Here is a 25,136-nt window from a genome sequence, read left to right on the forward strand (position 1 = left end):
GCTTACTGTAATTAATATATCGGAAAGTGGTTTGCTGAGGGCACCCACCCAAGAAATTTTGTCTTGGTTTTGTTCACTCCACTCCCATCTCCCCAAACTAGGAAATACATCGGCCTTCAGTGTCACCACTTTAAAGCTGCAATTAAACAAAAGAAAATCACTTTAATATTAAATATATTAGGAGATGGGGAATGTATCTGGACTGAGGCATCAGATGGGTTTGGGATACTTTTAAAAGTCAGTAAGTTACAGAAAGCAAAGTCAAGCAGTTTGTTCTCCCAGTAGTCAACATTACCCTAATATTTCAATGAACTCCGCACCAGGACTGGCTGTAGAAATATGGGTGTGTTTGTCCCTGTGTGTTGCATGCGGCACTTGCATGTTAGATACTTATTGGAGGCCCTGATCTGTTTCCCGCACTGACAGCTGAAGTATTGTAGGTGGGTCAGGGTCGTCTTGGTGATAATCAGAAAAGCAGGAGGTGGAAGATGTCTAATTTCCATGCCAGAAGGGGCAATCAGTGATGCTTTCCCCTTCAATATGTCCCCGTGCTCTGTTGCCTTAAGGGCTATAGCTCAGTCAGTGGAAGAACACCTCTGTTGCAAGCAAGTTTAGTCCTTGGCACATCCAGGACCTTGTTCTTGGTGATGGGAAAGACTTCTGCTGAAAATGCTGGAGAGATTTTCACAGTTGGGAGTCAACAATCCTGGGCTAGATGGACCAAGGGTTTGATTCTGTGTAAGGCTGTTTTGGGTGCCCATATGCTTACTTCCAGGTCAACTCATTCTCAGCATCAGAGCTGGGCTAGAAGAAAAATGGAGGTGTGGCAAGGTTTACCTCCCCTTATCCACATTAATTACTTAAATGCACACTCCTTTTATATATGAATAGCACAGGCATGAGTTAAGAAACAAATACAGCTCTTGCAGATAAGTCCATTTTCATCCTAAGCTTTGTGAAATTCCCCCTCCATGACTTGACAGAGCATTTTAAATGTTTAACATAATTACTACAATTAATAGTAATAATAATTTAATTTCTGTAGTGAAGAGATTGAGCATGCCTCTCTAATCGAGGTTATACCTCTACTTCAAATAGTTCAGCACCCTAGAGAGACAAGGCAAGGTAAATAGAACAGAAACTCTTCCAGAGGACTGTAGTATGTTAATGAGAGTTAATTTTACTGCCCAAAGGAAGCTTTTCCTTCTCCAACTCAGGTGAAGAGTAGGTGAAGGAGCTCAGGAAAGTCGAGAGATCCCTGAGCTGTAGCTTAAATGCCTTGCCCTTGCCTCGTAATGTTTAGTAGCATTCCCCGAATGAAGCTTCTCTAAAGCAGCATTAACTTCCGGATTCCCAATAAGCCCTTCGTTGTGGCTTTATATCTAATTATCATTTTAAACCACGAGATACTTCAATGTACTGATGTAACAGTGCCGTCTCATCTCCTCCCGCAGTGCTTGAGCTTTTTCCCAGTCACTGGGCCTTCCCTTTCTGTCTAGCTGTCATTGCTCTGCCAGCTTGTCACAGTCAGTCCCTTATCCACTAGATGAGGAAATGTGCAGGTCAGCTTTCTAGTAAATCTGTTAGTCAGCAGCTTATCACTCTGTAGGGTTTGTATTACTGTAATGACTAAAGGGGACACAAGTCTTTATGTGATAAGTATTCTCCCCCCCCCACCTGTCCATCTCCACTTCTCTCATGCCACTAATGTGTTCGGTTTTAAGTTGGAGCGTCGGAAATGCTCGGCTGAGACCTCCTAACCTGGATCTTTGTGCAAAGCAGAGTCTGACAGAATCCATCTCATCACTTCCCACTGTTGTGTGGCGCTGGGGCTGCGCTCTTTCAAAGCCAATTATAAACAATGAGTGCCCTTATGTGGTTGCTCTTTTGCTTCCTAGAAACTCCCTTAAGCCTGTGTTCTCTCTAAAATGTGCCATTACTGAATGCATTTTAGAATATTATAGAAATAAAGTACCTTGCAATAAATGAGTATTTCAAAATTGAATAAAAGAACCCAGTGTGAAATATATATATTCCAAAGAAGCCTAAATTTTGCAGTGTGTGCCTCCTGCCTTTAAAAATAGCATTTCCTGGATTTACAGATACACAAATGAACAGTCCTCTTTACAAGCTCCTTTTGAACAGAAGCTTATAAGAGCAACTGAGATGAGATACATTTCACTATTAATGATTTTCAGAGATACCAGCAGTTTTCTAATTTTAGACTCCCAGCTGAAAAGCTAGCACTGTGTGAGTGCTGCATGACATTTGTATGGCATTGTGGGATGAGTTTTACTGTATTAAGCTTGTTGATTTATATCTGAAATCCAGTCCTGCCAAGAGCTGCTTTATATGTAGCTGTCTCAATCCAGTGAGGCATATATAGACATAATAAGTAAGCATCAGCACACATCCCTTGCTAGATGATGAGCCCCACGCAGTCAGATACTTGTCCCTGCCTGATTTAGCTGATGCTTGTGCATAACCCTGGTTAGCAAATTGTTGACAAAGTCAATTCTATTTGGTAGAGGAAGCAGGAGGTTGAACTGAGCCCTTCCTACAAACAGCTTTGGTGTAAATCACTGTTTCTTGTCAAAATGTGTGTTTGTTCTATGTAAAACGTTTTTTCGTATAAGCTTTTGATTTGTATCCCCCTCCCTCTGTGCAGTTCACCATGACACTCTTGAAGTCATTTGTTGTTGTTGTTTGTTGTTCTTTAAATCCTCAGCCCAATCCTATGATATAGTTTGCAGGCTCCAGTCTCAACAACAGTTAGAGTGTTGTGCGGTTAGATCTTTTCCTCCTATGAGGCTAGGCTCTCCTGGACCATATACATCCATTGTTGTTTGTTGTTCTTTAAATCCTCAGCCCAATCCTATGATATAGTTTAGGTTGCAAAACAGTGACATTCTCAAGGCAACCCATTGAGTTCCATGTCAAAGCTGATACAGTGGTACCTTGGCTCCCAAATGGCTTGGCAGCCGAACGTCTGTTCCAGCTGTCGACATTGTTTCTGGGGCCAATCAGAAGCCGCGCCTTGGTTTGCGAATGTTTTGGAACGGACTTCCAGAATGGATTGAGTTCGGGAACCAAGGTACCACATTGGCTTTAAACCTAAGCTTTCTTGTCCTAAGTCTGTTACTGCACACTAGCTAAAGTTACAACATTGGGAGCATCTGGTTGGCCACTGCCTGTGTTCTGATCCAGCAGTGCCCTGTTTATGGATCAGCAAAACTATGTATTGTAGAGGTCAACCAAAAACCCGTAATACCTTCCCTTTCAGTATGTTGCCGTCTCCACTGTGTGTGCGTGCACTCTTTCTCTTTCTCTCTTTTCCTTCAATCCAGCAGAAGTACTTCTCTATTGTGTGTTCATTTTTATGTGCTATGAATCTGGAATTCTATTACACCCTGTCTGATTTCAAAACAAGAGCTCTTTTTAAAAACAACAACAGTGGTGCTTTTTAATATTGACACCAAATCTCTCTCTCTTTAAAGAAAAGCTACCCCCTTTTAATAAAAGTGCTTTGATTATTTTAAGCTGAGTATTAGTCACAGAACAGCACTGTGTGGAAGTGATGAAAGTGCATACAGTAACAAAATCAAAGGTTCAGTATAGTCCCCCACCTGCATCTCAAGAAACAGCAGTTGCCATAAGGGATGCTATTAAGAACCATTTAGTTTCCATGGTGATAGGCTTACAAGGTGAAAAGAGAGAACCTGCCAATTTTTGAAACAATTACATTAGTGATCCCTCTGGTATATGTTAGAGATGTATGTATTACAGCTCCCCCCCCCCCATATCTTTAGAATTCTGTGCGTTACAGTCGCAAGAGTACAAATATTTCTGGCAGGGAGTCATTACAAAGTAGACTGTCTCCTTTGCATCCTTGCATACACAAAAGCAAGCTTTCACAAATTGTGGCCCGTGGGCAGCCAGTGGCCCACAATCTTCATTCAGGTGGTTCACAGCATGTTTGTAAAAAGACAGTTTAAAAGCAACTAGGGTGGTGCTAAACTGGCATAGCAACAAGACCAACAGTATCTGCAAGTGGTTTTCCACCTCATGCAGTGGATTAACATGTACTAAAGTGGAGCAGAAGCCCACAGGGGATTGTGCGTGGCAGTTTCAATTCATGGATACCGCTCCTTTGAGGGGTCATTTTTTGAGGATTCTTGGACAAGCCACAATCATGCATGTGCGACACTTGCTAATTTCCTTCTGCGTAATGTGAAACTCCTTCAGTAACTCTCTCATTCTCATCAAAGTATTGATGTAGATCAGTGTTTCCCAAACTTGGGTCTCCAGCTGTTTTTGGACTACCATTCCTTTCACCCCTGACCACTGGTCCTGCTAGCTAGGGCTGATGGAAGTTGTAGTCCAAAAACTGCTGGAGACCCAAAATTTGGGAAACCATGATGTGGATGGAGCCAGGCCATTGAAAAGCATTTCATTGTTAATTTAATATTGGATTGTCTCAAATGCTTCCCCAGCCACCTTATAACCACTTCCAGGTGCCTGACTAATATTGTGAGCAGAGAAATCTTTGATTCAGTCTCACCTCTTCTCAAGGCCACTTAGTCATATCAATGCAAGCTATTATCTCTTGGATTGGCCACCAAACCTGTAATGTGAGGACCATGGTACTGACCTACCATGCAGACTGATAGCTGGGATGTCTGAGAGAATGAATATGAAACATTTGGTTTTTTTTATAAATGTTTTATTAAGTTTTCACAATAAGAGACAAAAAAGATACAAAATCACAAAAAGACAATACAATACAAAAATACAAACATTAAACACATCAAAAAGAAAAAAGATAAAAACACATATAATAACAAAAAACAAAAATTCCCTCTTTCTTAATTTCTCAGCTTCAATTAACTTATTTTCCCGACTTCCTCACGTCTCCCGTTCCTGTATCCCTTTTTAGAAATTAATTCAACAAATTCATATTCTATTAATTTATCTGTTGTTAATCCAATCTTATATTTTACTTTGTTGCTAAAGCCCCTGCGATTCATTTCAATGTCCTTAACATTCAAAAATTTTACAATATTTCTGCAAATAAATTTTAAATTTCTTCCAATCTTCCTCCACCGTCTCCTCTCCCTGGTCTCGGATTCTGCCAGTCATTTCCGTGAATATGAAACATTTGAACATCATAAAGCAGTGGTTCTCAAACTTTTTCCACTGATGACTACTTGAAATTCCATTATTAACAGATCTGATTTATAACAGTAAATTTTACCTATTACTGCAACTTCAACTTCTAGATGCCATTATGGAGACCTGCTTAATTTCTTCAGGTTTCTTCAGGTTACTTAGCATGCTTAAGTGGCAGTGACATAACTCTAATGCTTTTTACAAAGTATAATCAGGTTGCTGCTTATAATTATATGCCAGCTAAGCAATCATCTGGAATGTGACATAATTCCCAATAGTACATTTATCAGATCTACGCTTCTCATACTAGACTTACTTACAAATTAAGCCAGTGTATAAAAGTTACTGAGATACAAGAGAAGGAAAAACAAAATGCTTCTTTCCAGTTTTCTGACACATGAGCATATGTGCCTGAAGCTTGATAATGTATAAAATTGTATAAAATATTAAAGGTCTTTTTACACACACCCCATTATGATTTTTTGTACTCTGCAAAATTTTTGCAAGATCTCTCAGGAGTAACATTGGCTGTTACTGTTTTAAGAGAATTCCATTCCACTTCTAATTTGTATATCATCTTTCTATATTACTATGCACAAGGAGGTGTACAGTAACAAAATACACAACAAAGGACACACACCTTATAATAATCTGATCCAATACAAAAAGTCATAATAAAACATAACTTTAAAATGGAATGACTTATGCCAAAAAGTAATATTCAATAATCTATTAGAATATAACAGTACACAATAAAATTAACTCTCAAAACATCAGCAAATGACAATTAAAAGAAATTCACTTTTAACAATTACAATAAATAATTACTAAACTATGATCAGTAAAAATAACTGCAAGTCACAATGCATAAAATACCACTATATATGCAAAACCATGTAAAAGGATCAAATTGAGAAACAAAACACGCACAACTTATGACATCTGCTATGAGCCATGTTGTGCCTAGTTCAAAAAATTTCCCAGGATCTAACTTTCTGGTAGATCCGTTTTTCTCAACTAAACATCCGCATTCTGTGCCACCAATATATGCGTTAATGTGTCTGGCCACTCAATCACATGCATAGCTGGGGACAAATCTCTTTTTAAAACATGAAATGGGGCCCGTGCTGAGAACAGCCAGATCCTACCATGTCTCTTGCTTTGCCTTGCTGTGTGATCTCATGCTTCAAGCAATTTTATCTCCAGCCTGGATCTGATACTGAAAGAGGGTTGGGAAGGAAATTGCTTGAAACATAATGAGGAAAAGTGGAAGGCACAGTTGTCTCCCTAAACTTGGACGCTTGATTTCATCAGAGAAAGAGGAGAACAGTAAAGATGGGTGAATCAAATATTTGGCCCTTATGGTTATCTTCTAGCAGGATCAAATTTGCTGTAACACTACCTAGAACTGAGAGGATAATATTTCAAAATGAATTTTTATGAGAGAAACAGTGGTTCTTTAATTCAAAAGGTGAAACCAGCAACACTTTGGATAGTATCTGACTAAGTTATACTCAGAAATTGACCAACTCAGTTGATCTCAAAAGTTGATACTATTGATGGTTATATAACCAAGAGGGCTAAGATTAGTGACTTGTTTATATAAGAAAGTTGGAGCTACGGCCCAGCACTTGACTTGATTGTTAATAAATGTTCTGTTTAAGCGTTGATGTTGTTATATTGTTGTAATCTTATTACTTGGGGCAGGAAATTTATCTGTACTTGTTGTTGTTGTTGTTGTTTAGTCGTTTAGTCGTGTCCGACTCTTCGTGACCCCATGGACCAGGGCATGCTAGTTCTCTGTACTAGATTTGCTATATGGTCCATTGTCACACTGGTGACTGAGTGAGTGTGCATACATAAGGGAGAGTGGGCAAGTAAGTGGGACTTTTTCTCCCATGCAAGCCGGGTGAGAAGCAAACAGCAGGTGACAATGAAAAAAAATAATGATTTGGAGAGTGTTAAAGGAAGGCTTGGGTGCACGGGGAAAGGCCAGATCCCCCTGGCCACCTTCTTCTTCCCCGGGTGACCTGGAGATCTGCATCACAAGTGGCCAAATCAGATACAGAAGGAGAAGCACAGTAACAAGAAAGGTGGTCAGAAGCGGCAATTAGCTAGTCAGCCTGCAGACCCCTTGCTGCCATTGATGCCACTGCATCCCAGGGATTGCATGTGTCAGAAGCATGTAGGGTTAGGGAGCATGCCTAGGGATACCCACTGAATTGTTAGGCAGTGCCCAGCCTGCTCCCTGTGCTGACTACAGGGACAGGAAGGAATGCCCAAGGTGGGCAAAGGAAGAGCAAGCCACTTGCTTTCTGCCACTGCACGTTGGCCAACTCTTCAACCTCCTTGGCTGCTGCCCATGGTTTTTTTGCCAAGGTCTTAGGGTGGGTTGGCTAGTTTTGGGGGTGGAGTGGAGTGTAGGTGTGGTGGGCAAGTGAAGCAAGCAGGGGTGCAGCCCCTAGTGTAGAAAAAAAAATGTTGAGTTAAACATGCATCGTTGTACTTAATGCACTGCTAAATTGGTCAGACTATAGAATAATGAATGGCATTCTGGATGTTATTGGACTCCAGTGTCCATCAGCCCCAGACAACATGGCCAGTGGTCAGGGATGCTTGCAGTCCACCAACATCAGGAGGGCTACAGTTTCCCCAGCCTGATCTAGGGAATCTCATTCTAAATTAAAAAATAGACATTTTCTATTTCCAATAATTGTATGCTTCATGGAGAAGATTGCAAACAACATAAATAAAAAATAAGATTTCCAAACTTGGCACTGTGTACAAAATAATTCCATGGGACTTAAATAATAGTGTAATTACCCTTCTTGCTGAATGGAATTCCTGTGAATCTGTCAACATGCAAGTTCTGCAATTAATCTTTTGCAAGAGTGGAATTTGACTCTTCGGGTTTTTTTTTTGTTGATTATAGAACACCACATTTTTCAGTGTGTTACTTCATGCTTATTGTTGTTTGGTGTTCCTGGTGGTGGTATGGGGAGGGGAAATATTTAATTGACTGATAGAAATAATTGGTTACTTTATTAGGAAGGCTTTCTGTTTATGAAGCTTGAATGATTTAGTAACTTGGGATATCACCCACTTGGACTCAACTGACCATAATAAGCCCCTTTGTAGTACAAATATCCCCACTCACTAGTTCAGTCTTTAAAAATTGAGGGTGGCCCACATAATGCTGTAAAATACGTTCTTCGTCTTTTGTGAAGATGAAACGCAAGTGGCACTCATATAATGCCAGCTACAGCATTATCCAGACTACTTATGCTTTATCTTTATATTGACCTTCAAGAACAAATGTTCCCTAGAGGCAATCTTGTGCAAGAAAACAGATGCATAGGCATTTATCCCCATAGCTCTTTCATTTGATAATTTAATGTGTACGCATGCAAGATTTTTCTGCAACTAACATTTATTATGATTCATACATTACATTTATACCCCACTTTTCCTGCAGAGATCTCATGGTCACATGCATGGTTCTTCCCCTCCCCATTTTATCCTCACAACAACCGTCTGAGTAGGGTTGCCACCTTTGGTCTGGCAAAATACAGGAAAGGGCAGGGGAGGGGATTGCATACCTTGCAAGTGTCCCAGACCAGGACATCCCATTTTTTTTTATTGTGAGAGCACGACAGCCATTTTGGTTGCCATGATCTCACGCGATTTTGCAGTGCAACCCCCCCCCCCCCGAAAGCATTTAGAAATATTATGTGTATTCTCTCTTCTTTTTCTTTCTTGGGTGTGCCTGGGTTTATTCTGGGGAGAAAGCAGTTAATGAGGCAAGTAGCCACTTGGTGAGTTATTCAGCCAAATGGCCGAAAGAACCACACCTTAACTCTCCTGGATTTCTGATCAGATGGAAAAGCATAGCAAGATGTTGCTGCCAGGTGTTGAGGAGAATGCTAGCAAAAAAAACCTAACCAAGTGGTTACTTGCCTCATTGCTAAGTTAACATACGACCAGTTGTTGGCACGTTTGTACTGTGCGGACCTCAGTTGTGCCTTGTACCTCCACTTCTTGTAAACAGCAGGGATGCAACCAGCCCAGTGGTCAAGTGAGCATCTCACCAAGTGCCCTACCACACCACCCACTACTAGAGTTGAGGCTGGAAGAGACACGGGTTTCTGGCAAGAAAGAGGAGCAGCAGCAGAATCCCCATCAGTGAAAGGTCTTACTGCATTACCCCTGCAGCTTGTTGCTATGCAGTAAGCCATTTGGGTTTTTACTCCATAGTTCAGTGGTGGCTAACCTGTGGCTCTCCAGATGTAATGGAATTCCAACTCCCATCATCTCTGATCATGGGCTGTGCCATCTGGGGCTGATGCAAATTAGGAACCGAACTATATTTGGAGTACTGCAGATTAGCCACGCCTGTCATGGTTCCCACCTGTTAGGCAAAACTTGGAGTTATATAGGCTACATCACTGATTAAAAACCCTTTAAGCTTCAGATTCGGCATCCTTTGCGGGCTCCAGTCTCAACAACAGTTAGAGTGTTGTGCGGTTAGATCTTTTCCTCCTATGAGGCTAGGCTCTCCTGTGACCATATACATCCATTATTTTATGTTGTAGTTGTAATATGTACTGCACTTGATCTTAGCCAAAAGGACAAGAAACTAAAGCTCCTCTGTTGGCTAGCAAGGCCAATCTTACACCTTAGTAACTGTTGATATATACTATTGTTGTACTGTGTATTCTGGATCGATGGACCGCAATAAAGCGATGTGTGTAATATGTGCAGTCGTACCTTGTTTTTTTAACAGCTTAGTTATCCAATGTTTTGGCTGCCGGACACTGCAAACCTGGAAGGGACTGTTCTGGTTTGTGAACTATTTTTGGAAGCTGAACGTCCGAAGAGGCTTCCATGGCTTCTGATTGGCTGCAGGAGCTTCCTGCTGCCAATCAGAAACCGCGCTTTGGTTTCCGAACATTTTAGAAGTCGGAACGGACTTCTGTTCAACTTCCAAGGTACGACTGTACTTGCATTCTTCTACACTTCTTGAGGAATGTTTTCCCCCCTCTGTTATTTGACATATTAATATCTGTAGGAATGTTGTTTTAGATAAAACAATAGAAAGAGAAATAGAAACAAAAATGTAATTTCAGATACCTGAATTTTAAGTAGCTTGTAAAGAATGCTGTAGTTGCAATTTTTTTTTACAAAAATATATTTAAATATCAGACATAATCTGCTCTGAAATTATAGAAACAACCATTTTTTAAAAAATGTTATGGTGGTGATGCTCAGTTACAATATCTAGTTAATGGTAACTTGCAGATCATAGTATAAGTCCTATATACCGTATTTTTCGCCCTATAGGACGCATTGTCCCATAAGGCGCACCTAGTTTTTTGGGGGGGGCGGAATCCCCCTACCCCAGCCCCCAGAACAGGCAACTCTCCACCGGGCTCCCACGCCTTGCGGAGAGCTGCGCGAAGCCTGAAGAGCGAGAGAGGTCAGTGCGCACCGACCCCTCTCGCTCTCCAGGCTTCAGCGAAAGCCTGCATTCGCCCCATAGGACGCACACACATTTCCCCTTCATTTTTGGAGGGGGAAAAGTGTGTCCTATGGGGCGAAAAATACGGTAGTTGAATTTGGATTGCCTTGACTCAAATGAGTATTGTCTTGTTTTGAAATAAAGCCTTCAGAGCTAATTTGTTAACGCCTTTTAATGTAAGTGTACCTTTACCATGTGTACTGCAGAGAAGACTTGGCAAACCTTTACCCTATGTGTACTGTGACAAAGATTGTGTGAATGAATGTTTGAACAAGATTCTTCTCTGCAAAGTGATTTAATTCCCAAATAGCATGCGGCAAACAGAGGAAGCATTAGCTATGGTGCTTGAGAATAATTGTACTTCAAGACTCAATAAGCTTCTTACCATGCAGACCTAAATCTCCAGCATGGCTGAAGCTTCTGGAATTCGCACAAAGTAAGCAGTAATTACAGGAGATTTTGGAGATTATTTGGCAGATCAAGTCAAGCCTAACTACAGACGATCCAATTGCAGCTTTGTGTTTGTTTCTTTAAAAAAGCAAAACCTTTTGCATTAAATATTTTAAAGCGGAAACCTGCAATAATTCATGGTGGGAGAAAAGGTTGAGCAGAGGGTTGCATCCCATCCTTTTGCTCTGACTTAGTCAATCCACAGGTCTCCAAAGAAGCTGTGTGGAAACAAGATTGTACAAATCGAATATCTAAATCAGAGTGGGGGAGTCTGTGGCCCTCCAGATGTTGTGGGACCCCCCCCCCCAACTACAGTATTGCCAGAGGTCGGGGAGCATGGAAGTTGTGAACAACTGAAGTGTCTCAGGTTCCATGTCCTTGTTCTAAATGGGCTGTTGGACTGGCATGGCGGAGACATAATGATGTCTTTGTGAATTGGTCTCAGGAAGCAAGTTGCACAGGGACAGAGGCATGCTTAGGGTCCCTTGTGCCCTTGGCAAGGAGCTGCCTCACCCCCCCCCATCACTTTACTGCCATAGCCACATTAGAAATTACTACATTTTACGCGATCCATGTACTTGAAGCGAGGTCAAGGCAAGAAGCAAGGGCAAAGAATCCTTAGGTTGGCCTCTGCATGGGGACCTGCTTGCAACACCACATTTGTTTGGGCCCAGGAATCCTTAGGGTTGCTAGAATAGATGCAATGGCTGTTGCGCCTGCTAGTTCTGTGGATAAAACATCTCTGCAGGAGAAGCTCATGTGTGGATAGGAACCGTCTCAAAGTCACACAGTGAGGTTTGTGGTTGAGTGGCCCAGTCTGGTCTGGCCCAGTCCTAACCCAGCACTCACCCACAGCTACATCATTTAAAGGATCTAATACTTAAAAGAGTTGTTCAGATGACTGTTGAGAACTTAGGATGCTCAAAGTGCTATTTTAATGCTCAATACCAATTGGTACCAATGTTCCTAAAGAGCCTCTTCCATAGGTAGCCGCTGGAAAGAGTTTCATATTGGCACTCTTTGCTAAATTATTTGAGGGAGATCTTACGGTCTTTTATCTTTGTGCTTTTAGATGTGCTTCCAGTTGATTAAAATATATTTTAAGACCATTCACCTTGCAAAAAATAATACTTTTCTGTCTTAAGCGAATGACGTCCTTCAGATACACATCTGCTTAAGGGGGAAAAAAGCAGTGGTTTAATTTTTGTAGACAAGTAGTCTCAAAATACCTGTGACAACATCTCTTTGCAGAGTGCTCATTTGGCAATGATTGACACCCTTATGATGGCGTATACGGTCGAAATGATCAGTGTTGAGAAGGTGATTGCATGTGTGCAGCAGTATTCTTCCTTCTTCCAAGCTACGGATCTGCCCTATGACATAGAAGATGCTGTCATGTTCTGGATAAATAAGGTAAGACATACTACAAATACACTCTTCATATAACATAGGATATTTGTTTTCCTAACATGATTATGTGGGGGGTTATTGTTATTGTTTGTTATTATGGTATGTATTTTGTGTTTTTATATTGTAAACTGCCCTATGATCTTCAGATGAAGGGCGGTATAAATAATAATAATAATAATAAATCAAACTGTACTATGTTGAAAATATTTATTCATTGCGTAATAAAATTATATCAATATGTCTTTTTTACACACAAAGAGTATTAAATTAGTTGTCCTTTTCATCTCAGGGAGAGTGCAAAATTCATTGAAGGCCTTTTTTTGTCATTTTAGGTAAATGAACACCTAAAAGACATCATGGAGCAGGAGCAAAAACTAAAAGAACATCATAGTGTGGAAACTCCAGGAGGTCAAAAGGTATGTCTAAGAAATGCACTAGCATAACAAACATCCCAGTACAGCTGCAACCAACTTTCCTTTTTGAAATATATTTCCCAAGAGCTGTAAAATTGCTTTTTGAATAGAGACTTAAACATCAGAGTTTCATTTAGACTTATTTTGCTTACCTGGCTCCGTTTTGGTGATGTCAGGGGAAATTCTGGGAGAAACTGAGCAGAAATTTTGCATTTGGTACAAAGGAACCACAAAACACTGTTACTGAAAACAGTGTAGGGGTAGGCAAAAAACCCTTTGCTCTGTGTGTGCTATGGATTCAGCTCAAAATGTTGCCCTAATGAGAGCAGAATGTAGCATATCGAGAGTGGCCACCCTCTGCACAGCCCAACTTTCAGCCCAGCCCTGAAACCTAATGTAATTAGGCCTTTGTGATAGTGTGCTAATGAGAACAGAGGCTGTCCTCTGTGAACAGGAGTCATATATGCCCTTCAGGAAATATTGGTGGGGCTGATCCTCGGTTTGGGCTTAGTGTTTTCTGTGGCTTCCCCCCATAGAGAACTTTCATTTTTAAATTACTCTGAACAACCAGTTTTTCAATGGGACATTTTCTTTCAATACAAATAGCTTCAGAGGAACAACTTCCATCACGACCATGGCAGAGGAGGAAAGTGTTAAACTGTCCTTCCCCACCTGTTGCAATATCAGTTTTCCAACTTCACCCCTCAACAGCTGCTATTTGCATTATTTATTTGCATTAAAAATGTTTACGTTTAATTCAAAGATGCATTTAAAATTCCATTTGAAGTAAGCTCTTTCTTAGAAAGACTATTACACATTAAAGTTGTAAGCTTCTAACTAAGGTGCTAGAGGAGTTTGTATATTTACACAAAATAGATAAAGTTATACGTTTATTATTAAAGATTGTGCTGAAGGTAGAGATTTCCTTGCCATACCTGCTTTTCGATTGCCCTAGATTATTACTCTTGGACAAGTTCTCTTTCAAACTAATGAAAGAAGTGAAATGAATTGTTGTAGGAATAGGGAAGCTAAAGGGAATTGCATGCAATCAGAACCCATAAGCTGTAACCGTTTGGGTTCTTTAGCTGCCCCTATTAATTAAAATGGCTTTTATATGAAATATAAAAGAGTGTGGTGACTTCTCTTTCCACATAGAATTGTATCTTTAAGTGTTTGTGTTTTTTTAAACTCAAGTATTTAAATGATGCTAAACTCTTTCACCAGAGCTAAATTACCAAGTAATCTAAAGAGTTTATAAATTTTCCCTTATTTCACTTGGGGTGCATCACAGCTTACACAGCAGATATGATAGTGGCTTGTTACACAGCATTTCTCATAGTACTTCTGGATGACAGAGAGTCAGTCATAGCACCCGGGTTCTTGATTGAGTCAGGGGTTCCCTAGCACATATGTGGATGCTTAAAGAGTTGTGCATGATGAGTTACACTTTGTGGCAAACCCTGGCATCACCCATGTCAGTCCTTTGATTCGTCATATTTGCAGTCTTCAAATGTGGTCTTCTCTTGGGAGCCAAGGATTCCTCCATCTCAAGAGCATGTGTGCTGCCCTTCCTTGCTCTCTCCTAAACTGTGCCACTCACAGCTGTGCAGCCATCACATTAGGTTTCTGCACCAGTTTTCCTAAAGTTGCTGACATAGGCACATAATTGCAGCTGTCACTTCTGATGACTTTGGTCTCCCTTTTCCTGCCCTGTCCTCCCCCTGTCCCCAGTTTGTTTTCATTGTGTAGGGGGAGCTAAATTATTTGCTCCACTGGAGACTGTAATTAACTGACTCAGAACTGGGTCAGGTTAAGAAACACTAGTGTGTTAAGTCACACCAGTTCATAGATTTATACCTCCCCGTCCCCCACATACACTGTGATACTGTGATTGGAGGACCTTGTCGTGGCTTTAACCTTCACTTGGATTTGTAATTTTTCACCCCTCTCTGCCCAAATTGGAAAGAACTGCAGAGCTGCTTTCTGCAGTTCTTGGAGGCAGGTATTCCAGCCAGCACAGCCAATGGTTGGGGACATGTGGAAGTTGTGCTTCCTCCTCCCTTTATCTTTCATATAATGGAACATTCATATTTTTAAAGTTGGAAGCCCGATTAAGCTATTGGTTTGGTTGTTGCCATTAGCTACTGAAGTGATGGTTTGTGCTAATGCTACTCTTATTCATGCAGAAAGCTGCACTAATTTGTCTGCAAGGTTTCAAGCAACTTCATTACAGCAATGTAATCCAAGGATAATATCAAGGAAGCTTTAATAATAGTTTTGTCATCTTAAAATCAATTTCACAGTGGTGTTGTATTAAATGAGCTTAAAAATGACAAAGTGGGAGATGGAGCCAAGTTAAATCTTGTGTAAATTTGGTTTATAATAATGTCCGTTTAGTTCATTTGGAATCATCCTACCCGTAGGGGAAAGGTAACATGCAGTTATTTTAGCAGTCCAGTCAAGTAAAATACACTTACAATTTATTTTCTAACATATAATAAGTAGGTCATATTTGACAGGAAGTCTTCCTAAAGATAAAAGGGAGCCAGCTAGGTAGATCTCCTTGGGTAGGGATAGCTACAGCAAAGAGTGCTATCACCAAGAATGTCCAGTTTAGATAGCATCTTGCCACATTTCAGATGGTGAGGAGGGCACTCAAAGCCATGATGGGGCAGGGCACAGCATGGAGGAGGTATTTCTTCAAATATTATAGCCAAGACTTTGCAGAGCTTAAAGCTCAAATTGGGTTGGAAACTTAACATTAACCAAAACTGCACATTTCTGATTAGCCTCTTACGGTCTATTGGCACCAGTTAAGAGCTCAACTACTGTACTGTTGCCCACACACACTCTTCCAAAGCACCACATGCAGAATATATCGTATTAGTCCATGGTAGGCAACTCCTTATCTCAGAAGGGCCACAACTGTTGCACCAAGCAAAGATGGAACTAGGCACCCTTGCCTATAGATGCATCAAGCTGCTGAGCTGCAGTGAAAAGTGAGGAGACACAGCAGCATCCTCTACTTGCCTTATTCTACATCAAGGCAATTCTTCAGATTGGGCTCAGAGGGAGTGGAGAAGGGAATAGGCAGCCATGGTGAGGAGGATGTGGACCTTCTCAGGGAATGGGATTGTCTTGCCCAAGTGCGATGCAAAACCTGTATCTGGCACAGTGCAAATGTTTGTTGCTCAGAAACATGTGTGAATATCGTGTGTGTGTGTGTGTGTAAATCTTGCAGTGACACCTTTTGCAGGAACATTTACAGAAATTGTACATTTCAGTTTATGTATCAAAAAAGGCCTCTAGCTAAAAATATCAAAGCCTATGAACCAATTCCAATTATCTTCTGCAGGAACACAATATGGAATCTTCAGTTGAATGTACTTTTAAAAGCAAAACACCCACATATTCTTGTTATTTTTTTGGGGGGGGGCTGGCATTCACCACCAGCACAATCTTTTGATCCAATGAACTTCAACATCACTTATGTCAGTTGTGGGGAACCTTCAGCCCTCCACAGCTTGCTGAACAACACCTTCCACCAGCCTGCACAAACATGTCCAGTGACCTGGGATGATAGGAGTTGTATTTCAGCCATATCTGGAGGTCCAAAGGTTCCCCACACCTGATTTATGGGCTTCTTTTGGCCACGATCCGAAGATGCTCACATACTTCACTCATCCATGCAACCAGATTTCTCTTGATACCTGTTTTTCTCTCAGAAACGTCCTCCGTAGAACCCTCATGCTTCTCATTTTAAGAGCGAAATAAGTTAAAAAATATTTGTCTAAAGGGTTACTTTAAGAAAGAAGATAGCCTGAACGCATAAGGAGAATTTCTCAGTTAAGAATATTTTGTGCCAGTTCCCTAAATTGCTTTTCAAGAGACATGGGAGTCTCAGAGCAGCAAATTCTGGGATTAAAATACTCAGAAAATTTCACACACTTCCACACATACTGTTCATACATCTTTCTGGATCATGGTCTTCTTATTATAGATTTACTATTCTCACCAATTAACACCTACCTCATATTACGGCTGCTTTCCACGACTTGTATTGTTGCCCAGCATGCTTTTTATTATGTTTTTTATCACTACGAACATAGTCCAGAGCAAAACTATGTTCTTTTTTTAAAAAAAGTTTAAAATCTTACACTTTAATCATGTTACTAAATGGCATTGGATATTTTATCATAGCAATTTCTGACCACAATAAATAGGCACATTTAGGAATACTGCTATGTAATCCTTTGGTTCATGTGTTGCTGCTTCTTTGATAATCCGATGTCATGAATTCTAATATTGAATTAATTACCTAGGTAGAAAAATGGATTATATGTAACAGTGCTACTTTTCTTATGGATAAAAGGCACCATTTTATGGATTCCTTTTTTTCACTAAGTGATAATTGTTCTGCTAAAACATGCTGAAAAGTACAGAAACCAAGTCATTATTTTCACAGGAGTCCTTTTATTAACCACTTTTACAATTAATGAAAGCACTGGGAGTGTTCACACAGTGCAATTATGGATCATTCCTTTTGTGCAAAAATTAGAATGTTTGAAGAGAATGTCTTGAAGGAATTAAATTGTAAACTCTGATCAAAATGTTCATCTTTCCTTTGCTCTTTGCTTTCCCTTCTTTTTCCTGCTGCTTCATCTGAAGTCTCCTTCCAAATGGTTTTGGAAACTGGTTCCTGTAAGTTTGCCCAACTGCTTCACTTTGATACAACAGTTTAGTTTTGTATGAATGGCTCTGCCCATGTCATGCTGGTCCAGTCGTTTATTGCTCTCGTGCCTCTTTCAACAGTTTGGTAGATTTCTGTCCAAAAGGGCAGCAGAGTTAGATTATATGGGAACACTATGCTGTGCATCGTGATTTGTACGTGTTTGCATCTGTGTACGTAAAATAACTGCAATGTGGAAATCAAAGGGCTTTGTTTGGTATTTGTGTTTTTTTACCCCAGGTTTTACATGACTGTAATAATAGGTTTGTTTGTTTGCAAACTCATTTCTCTTTTATGTTGTGTGAATGACTTCCCTTTTTAAAGACCTCTGTAAAGACTATAGTTGTTAGTTAACACAGTTTTATTGAAACAGCTATGTACAGATTTGGGTTTCAGATGAGTAGGATTTGTGCCTTATCTTTGTCGTTCTATGTTTCCCATTGCATTATTCTACTGAAGCTGGACATTCCTTTTCTAAGTACTATGTGAACTGTTCCATATTGATTGAAATGCCATATGTGTGCAACTGGCATTGCTCTGAATGGAATTGGCATTGGTTTTTCCTTTAAAATGAATCTATATTTTGCTTATAAATGCTAAATCTATATAAAATAATATAACTATGTCTGGTTTGGAACTACCCCCTTTTTTTTGCTAATTGGTTACAGCATCTGCAGTACAATCTGTTTTCACATATGTTTCTGGGCATGTCTATTTTATTTCATTTTTGCATGATAGGCTCGTTACAGGAAGGAACAAACCCTACTTAAGCAGTTGCCCTGTATCCCATTGGTGGAAAATCTGCTGAAGGATGGCACAGATGGCTGTGCTTTAGCTGCCCTGATCCACTTTTACTGCCCAGATATAGTCAGATTGGAGGGTAAGAATATTTCTTCTTAATGATACCTCTGCTTGTTAACTGTATTATGGTTTTGCAATCTACCCTGTGAACTTTTTGGAAGGGTATAAGCACCCAAAATAATGTTATGTATTTATTTAAACCAGCATGGGTATCTATTCATCAAATACGTGCAGTGTGTTACACTGATGGGTTGAAATAATAACCACATTAGTAACAGCCCAGTTAGTGATTTTATAGTTGCTCATCCTAGTTAATCCTAAATAACCATTAAAAGAAAAAAAAAGAAAATGGTGTTATAAAGGTGTTTTCATAAACAACTCACCTGTTGACTGATTACACATTGTGTGGAATCAAGGAGCACAAATTGCAAGGTCTTCTATACATCATGGGAATATACTAATACAGGCAATTTCCCATTTACGCAAACTCTCTTTGTGTGCAACTGCGCACAGGTGCAGTGCCGGGATCCTGGAAGTGGATTCCAGAAATGAGGAGTGCCTGGAGAGTCCTCTTGTCTCATGAGGGACCCTCCCCAGAACCTGAAGAGGACATTTTCTTCAGGCTCTGGGAGGATCTCCTAATGAGCTAGAGGCGCAGCGAGCCTTTGTTGAGGCCTCCTGCCTAACAGCTGACATGCAGGTTAGAGCAGCAGCAGCTGCCACTTCCCCAGTCATCAGCTATGCGAGGCACACTGGCCCTTCAGCTCGCACAGCCAGCAGGCAGGAAAGGTGAGCCAAAAAGCTCTTGGTTCAAATCTAATTAATTCTGTGAGAGTGTACATAAAGAACCCTGAATGCTTTGGAAAAGTACTGTATTATATGCTAATTTTAATATTTATCATTAGTATTGAACCAGAATCCAAGTGTCATTAGTAGTACCTGCCCTTTGTATCTAAAGGCTTACTCCAAATGTTTGTGTGAGCAAACAGCTTTTAAGTTCAATGTTTATCACTTTTACCTAGGGATGGGGAACCTGTAGCTCTCCGTATGTTTTTGGACTACAGGCCCCATCATCACAATTGGTCATGCTGGCTGGGGCTGATAGGAGTTGGAGTATATTCATAACTAAAGTCCACAGGTCCTCCATCGCTGCTCCAGACCAGTTCAGGAGAATGTGAATGAGCCACTTCACCTATTGAGCAGTTTCAGTTTGTAACTTTAGTACTTCCCATGATGTCAGAATTGATTGACTGTGGCTAATGTCTATGCTCCAAACTTGATTTGAAAGCCATAGTTTGAAATTGGTTTCTATTTCCAAATTTGATGGGTAAACACCAGTGTGAAGATATTAAGATGAAATATGAAGAAATGCTAAGTATTTGTCCTGTGCAACTGTTCTGCACACACACACACACACACACACACACACCAGAACCACTGGTCTAATAAAACCTGTATAATTCATAAATGCATTAGTAGCAAACATAAATCTCTTTGAAATGAATTGCAGTTTCCATTTTGTTCTGAACACGCTTAAGAACAAATGGGTAATCTTATTTTGCCATGAGCAAAAGAGATGGGGGTAGTGGTGGATGTTGGGTCAGTTTTCATAAAATGCCTAAATCATATTTTTCTTTGTTTTATAGATATATGTTTTAAAGAAACCATGTCACTGGCTGACAGCTTGTATAATCTGCAACTGATACAGGAATTTTGTCAGGAGTACTTGAACCGATGTTGCCATTTTACACTTGAGGATATGCTCTACGCTGCTTCTTCAGTGAAGGTAAAAAAGAATCCTGCAGTGTCTTTGAGTAATTCTCCACAGGAAGCCATGAGCAGGCATTATATATATAAAGCTAGGCACCAAATGGCTCCTTAAACCAAGGTCCCAGTTGCCAAAACAGAATGTCTAGTTGCCGTTCTTGGGCAACAAGACTCCAAAGTCTTCTTTTTTATGGACTGACTGTGATTGATTATCAGTTTAAAAAATCTAGCTAATTCAGGTGAATCTAGCTAATACAGTCTTGAGCAGGAGTGAGGGAAATTGAGTGACTCACTTGATCTGCAACCCCCAGAATGATGTGTGGATCGGACATGGATCTATTGGGATTCTACACTCCTATTGGATTCCATTGTGAGGTGATTAACTGTGGTTAGCATGCAGCCAGGCTTAGGAGCAGGGTGTACACATGATTCCCCACATCTCTTCTCAGTGTCTGTCTTCTCCCTCTTTTGGTATTCATGGATCCAAAGCAGATATTTCTGTGCACGACAACTGTTTCAGAGTGACTTTTTAGAAGAAAGTATGAATAGAACTTGATTACCCAAAGAGCTAAGGGTTTTTGTTTGTAATTTCCTTCAGTAACGTATTTTTATTGTTAAGTAACGTATTTGGGTACCCACTCCATTAATGATAGTAAGCTCTTTCATTAAGGCTGCAATCATATCATTGAACTCAAAGTGGCTTTCTTCTGAGTAGACATATATAGGATTGCCCTGTAGATCTGCTTACACAGAGAAGTAACGGCTTTCCTCATCTGATTGAAACTTAGCCACTGTTTTCAGTAGAGTCAGGATTTTGTAGTATATCTAAATCCTCCATAAACTAAACTAAACCACATTGAAATCACTGGAAAATACCTTTTAGTTCTGTTTGTTCCAGTTGACTTGTTTTGCCATAGTAGCTTGCAACAGTAGATTAGATTTGATGTAAAAGGGCTTGCTGTCGCAGTGGATTTTACTAGCTTATTGCATTAACATTATGATATAAATGTGACTAGATTTTGCTAAATGTACTTTGATACATTAATTTGAGAGCTTACTATTTGCTTCCCCACCCCCTCAAAGCAATGTTATGGATAGTTCTTGGAACTGAGTTTCAATTATGTTTTTTCAACCTTTTCAGAACAAATACGTACTTGGATGTAAACATTAAACAGAAAGAGTTGCCAGGTTTTCTTCCCAAGCCCTTAGCTGGTACTTTGAGTTCTGTTAAGGATGTGTAAAATTGAGCTGCTCTGTAAACAGAATAAAATCAATCATAGATGGCTTTACAGATTTCCTGGAATATCTCTTGGATGCAGTTGAATGTCTTAGTTACCTCAGTTTCAGACTGCAATCCTATTCATGCTTGGGAATAAATCCAATTGAATTCAATGGGGCATGCCTCTGTGTAGAAATCCATAGGATTTCACTATAAGATTTCCTATTAAAATACTGTAGTGCTTCAAAGTTAATGCAGCACCATAATAATAACAATTTAAAAATCATTCTGGCCTATAGTCATGGCCAGTGGAACATTAAAACCTTTTAAGCACTTCATTTTTGGAGTGTAGGCCTAAAAATAATTTGATGGGCAAAAGAAAAAAATAACCTCTGATTGTTCTGATTTAATTGAATTTCTGAGGGGAATGCATATAAGGACGCAACCTGCTTTCACAGCTTGATATATATTGATTTCGCTTTCTTCCTTACCCTGCTCAGCCAGACTGCTTCGATCCACTGTTGCTATTCTCGTGTTGTTTTCTTTTACTACTCCTCTAAGGAATGTACCACTTCTTGTTAGCGGGGAACTGGCTTACATCAAAGCTGCAGTATGTGCAGATTGCAGTGCGTACAATTTCTGCCTTTAGCAGTTAGGCTTGGTGCAGAGAGCATCCAACAGCACCCAGGATAATTTATGTCCATGGATTATAAACTGTATTGGCTTGTATGTGGTTTATTCCACTTTTTCAAATAGCAAGCATAACCGCTTAATTACTTATTAAATTCACAATTCACTGCCTCAATCATTTTAATGAGTAATTTTCTAAAAATCTGCGTGTGGACTGAAAGATTTGTAACAGTAGGACAACATGATTCGTCTCTGATGATCTGCTTTGTGCAGAACCAGGACTTGAAATGCTTATTTGCCAAGGCTTGATTATGAGTGCAATTCAGCAAAACCACCCTGATAGCATTAGCATGCCGTCCTCCCGGGTTTGCATGGGTTTGCCTAGGATTGGGATGAGATATAGCAAAGTTCTGGTTACATGCCAAGCCTGGTCTCAAAGAAATGATCTACGCTCCAAACAGTTTGTTTCCAAGGTGAGATTTTGAGAGCAGAGCCTGGGCCCTGAGAAAGAACCAGTGAGCATCTAATCATTTTGTGGAGTTTTAAAGAGAGGGTAGATTCCTTTAATGGTAGGGATGTTAAATAGCATTAGGAATCCTTGGGATACATTTGTACGTCAGGGGAGCTTTTGACAGCTTGTGCTCCATCAAACTAGTTGTGGTCCACCAGTGATCTGAGAAACCTCTCATTTCCCACCTTGTTAGACTGGAACTGGAAAATGCAGACTGAAAAATCAGAATGCAGCTCATGCCTGTGATTTGCATAGCTGGTAGATTGCAAGTTATTTGATTCATTCTTAAGGAGGTATGCATGTGGTGTTTTTAATGCATTAAAGTTATTCCCCCCCCCCAATCTCTGCAGTTTTCCATTATGCACTGTGAAGTAGGTCATGTTTAGCCATTGAGAGTTAATTGCTTTCAAAGGGAATCAGCAAAAGGAGGAAGAAACTGGATCATTTTCCAACTGCTTCTTTGTAACACATGTCCTACTTTAGACAGTTGTAGGAGTTTTCTTTTAAATTCTCTGCTGGCCAAAGAAGCATGCATGTTACTGAGCCCTGCATAATAGTCTGAATTCCTGTATCTGCTATGCATCAACTTCTTATGAAACATTAATGTTCAAAGAGCTCCAGTCTGAACCCACTTTTCTTGAAAGTCGGTCAGCCGGATTTTAGATGCATCAGGTACAATAATGCATGCTTCACTGACCGAAAGCCAAGGCAGCCCGCTGGTATACTTCTTAAAAGATGATTTATCTGTTTTAAAAAGTAGCTGCTGCTACAACTGTCTCCTCACTAGGGCTTGTGTCGATGAAACATTATTTGTCCTTTCTAAAATCTATAGATTTACTGCGGACTAATCAAGCTTGTTTGGTTGGCAGAGGGATGAAATTACACGTAGTATACAATATGCTTTCTGTGTTGCTTTTGGAAGACATACCTTTTGTGAAAGCCCTAATTCGCATTTGTAAGATATGAAAATACATCATTGATACCTCAGGACCTGCCTCTGTGTCTGAAAGTGTACATATAGCAAAGGAACCTGGAAACATTTCTTAGGCTTCTTCCAGGGTTCAATATTGTGGGTGGAATTCAACTAGACAATTGCATGAAAAGAGCAACTCTTTCGCTTGTGCAGCCGGTCTTTCCCCCTCTCCACCCTCTTACATACACCCTATGCTGTCCCCAAATCTGCTTTAGAGTGTTGAGAGAAACCCTAGAACAGATTTAGGGGGAGGTAAGGGGCAGAAGAGCAGGAGAACGTTCTGTTGTGCAAGGAGAAATCATTGTGACAGCAGAATGGTTTCTTTAGCACTTCATTGCATTCCACCCTGTCTTTTACTTGTGTTTTATGGAGTCATAGAGGTGTCCACAAGAAAAGACTTGAAGTAGTTTGGATTCATATCCACTATCTCAAACATAAATATTATAAATCCACAATTACCTTTCTACTGAGCTTCATATACATATGCCTCTTTAACATGTGTGACTTTCAGTACATGAGAACATGGCCAGATCTAAGGGGAGTGAATTTACCTGTTATCCATTCATTCTGAAAAAGATCAAAGGCTATTTGATTATAACAATTAACATTTCCATAATAATATTTAGAATTTATATGTCTCGTACTGTGAAATTTAAATGCTTTACATGCATTGTGCTAATTCTGAAAACAGTCCTGTAAGAATTATTCATTTAAACAATTTATATACTGCTTCACTACAACCATCCCTTAAGTGATGTACAAAAATACAATAAAGAAAGTCAGTTACAAATGTAAAATCAAAATTCAGTTTAAATGCCTGCAGGATTATTATTTTTTTAAAAGTCTACAGTAGGTAGCAGGTGTTCCATGGGGATGGGGATGGTCTGACTTCAAATGGAAGAGATTTCCATAAAATTATCTCTCTTGTATGGTTGTGAGAGAAAAGTGATCTGAATAAAACCTCATAGAGAATTCATAGAGAATTCATGGCAGAAGCAAGGGATTCATTCTGTCTCTTAGCTGCTAATTTATTGTTACTCCACTGCTCAAAGACTTTCAGAGTGTTTTACATCATCATCATCATCATCATCATCATCATCATTTAAAAAAAGAAACCAAGCAACAAACAGTCTTGACATAATAACAAAGTAAAAAGCCTAGGCAGATAAAGATTTTCACCAGGCTTTGGAAAACCTTCACACTGTGCCATGTGAGCTTTCCTGGAAAAATTGTTCTGTAACCAATGTGTCGAACACATCCTGAGTCCTGTTTGGGTGATACCGTAGGACTCACCCAATGACATATACATGGCTCTACCTCTCTTTTAAATCAGAACCAGTGAAGGCAGTGAAGGTCCTGTGTGAGTGCCTGGAGGCGGTTGGAGGATGGATGGCGGCTAATGGATTGAAGTTGAATCCTGACAAGACAGAAGTACTGTTTTTGGGGGACAGGGGGCGGGCTGGTGTGGAGGACTCCCTGGTCCTGAATAGGGTAACTGTGCCCCTGAAGGACCAGGTGCGTAGCCTGGGAGTCATTTTGGACTCAC

At 40.1% G+C, this 25,136-nt stretch overlaps 1 protein-coding gene across 2 annotated transcripts in view; it reads left to right on the top strand.

Moving 5' to 3' along the window:
* Positions 1-25,136, top strand: part of CAMSAP2 (calmodulin regulated spectrin associated protein family member 2) — an 82,472-nt gene that overhangs the window by 31,609 nt on the left and 25,727 nt on the right. The window contains exons 3-7 of one of the 2 annotated variants that reach the window (XM_082225412.1): positions 12,389-12,550; positions 12,880-12,963; positions 17,629-17,661; positions 18,428-18,569; positions 20,137-20,276. In XM_082225412.1, the coding sequence (XP_082081538.1) occupies positions 12,389-12,550; positions 12,880-12,963; positions 17,629-17,661; positions 18,428-18,569; positions 20,137-20,276 (561 nt within the window). The remainder of the gene's footprint in view (positions 1-12,388; positions 12,551-12,879; positions 12,964-17,628; positions 17,662-18,427; positions 18,570-20,136; positions 20,277-25,136) is intronic. The other variant, XM_082225413.1, reaches the window with a different exon arrangement.

Source organism: Podarcis vaucheri (genome assembly GCF_965113315.1).
Source record: "Podarcis vaucheri genome assembly, chromosome: 6".
Classification (NCBI taxonomy): Eukaryota; Metazoa; Chordata; class Lepidosauria; order Squamata; family Lacertidae; genus Podarcis; species Podarcis vaucheri.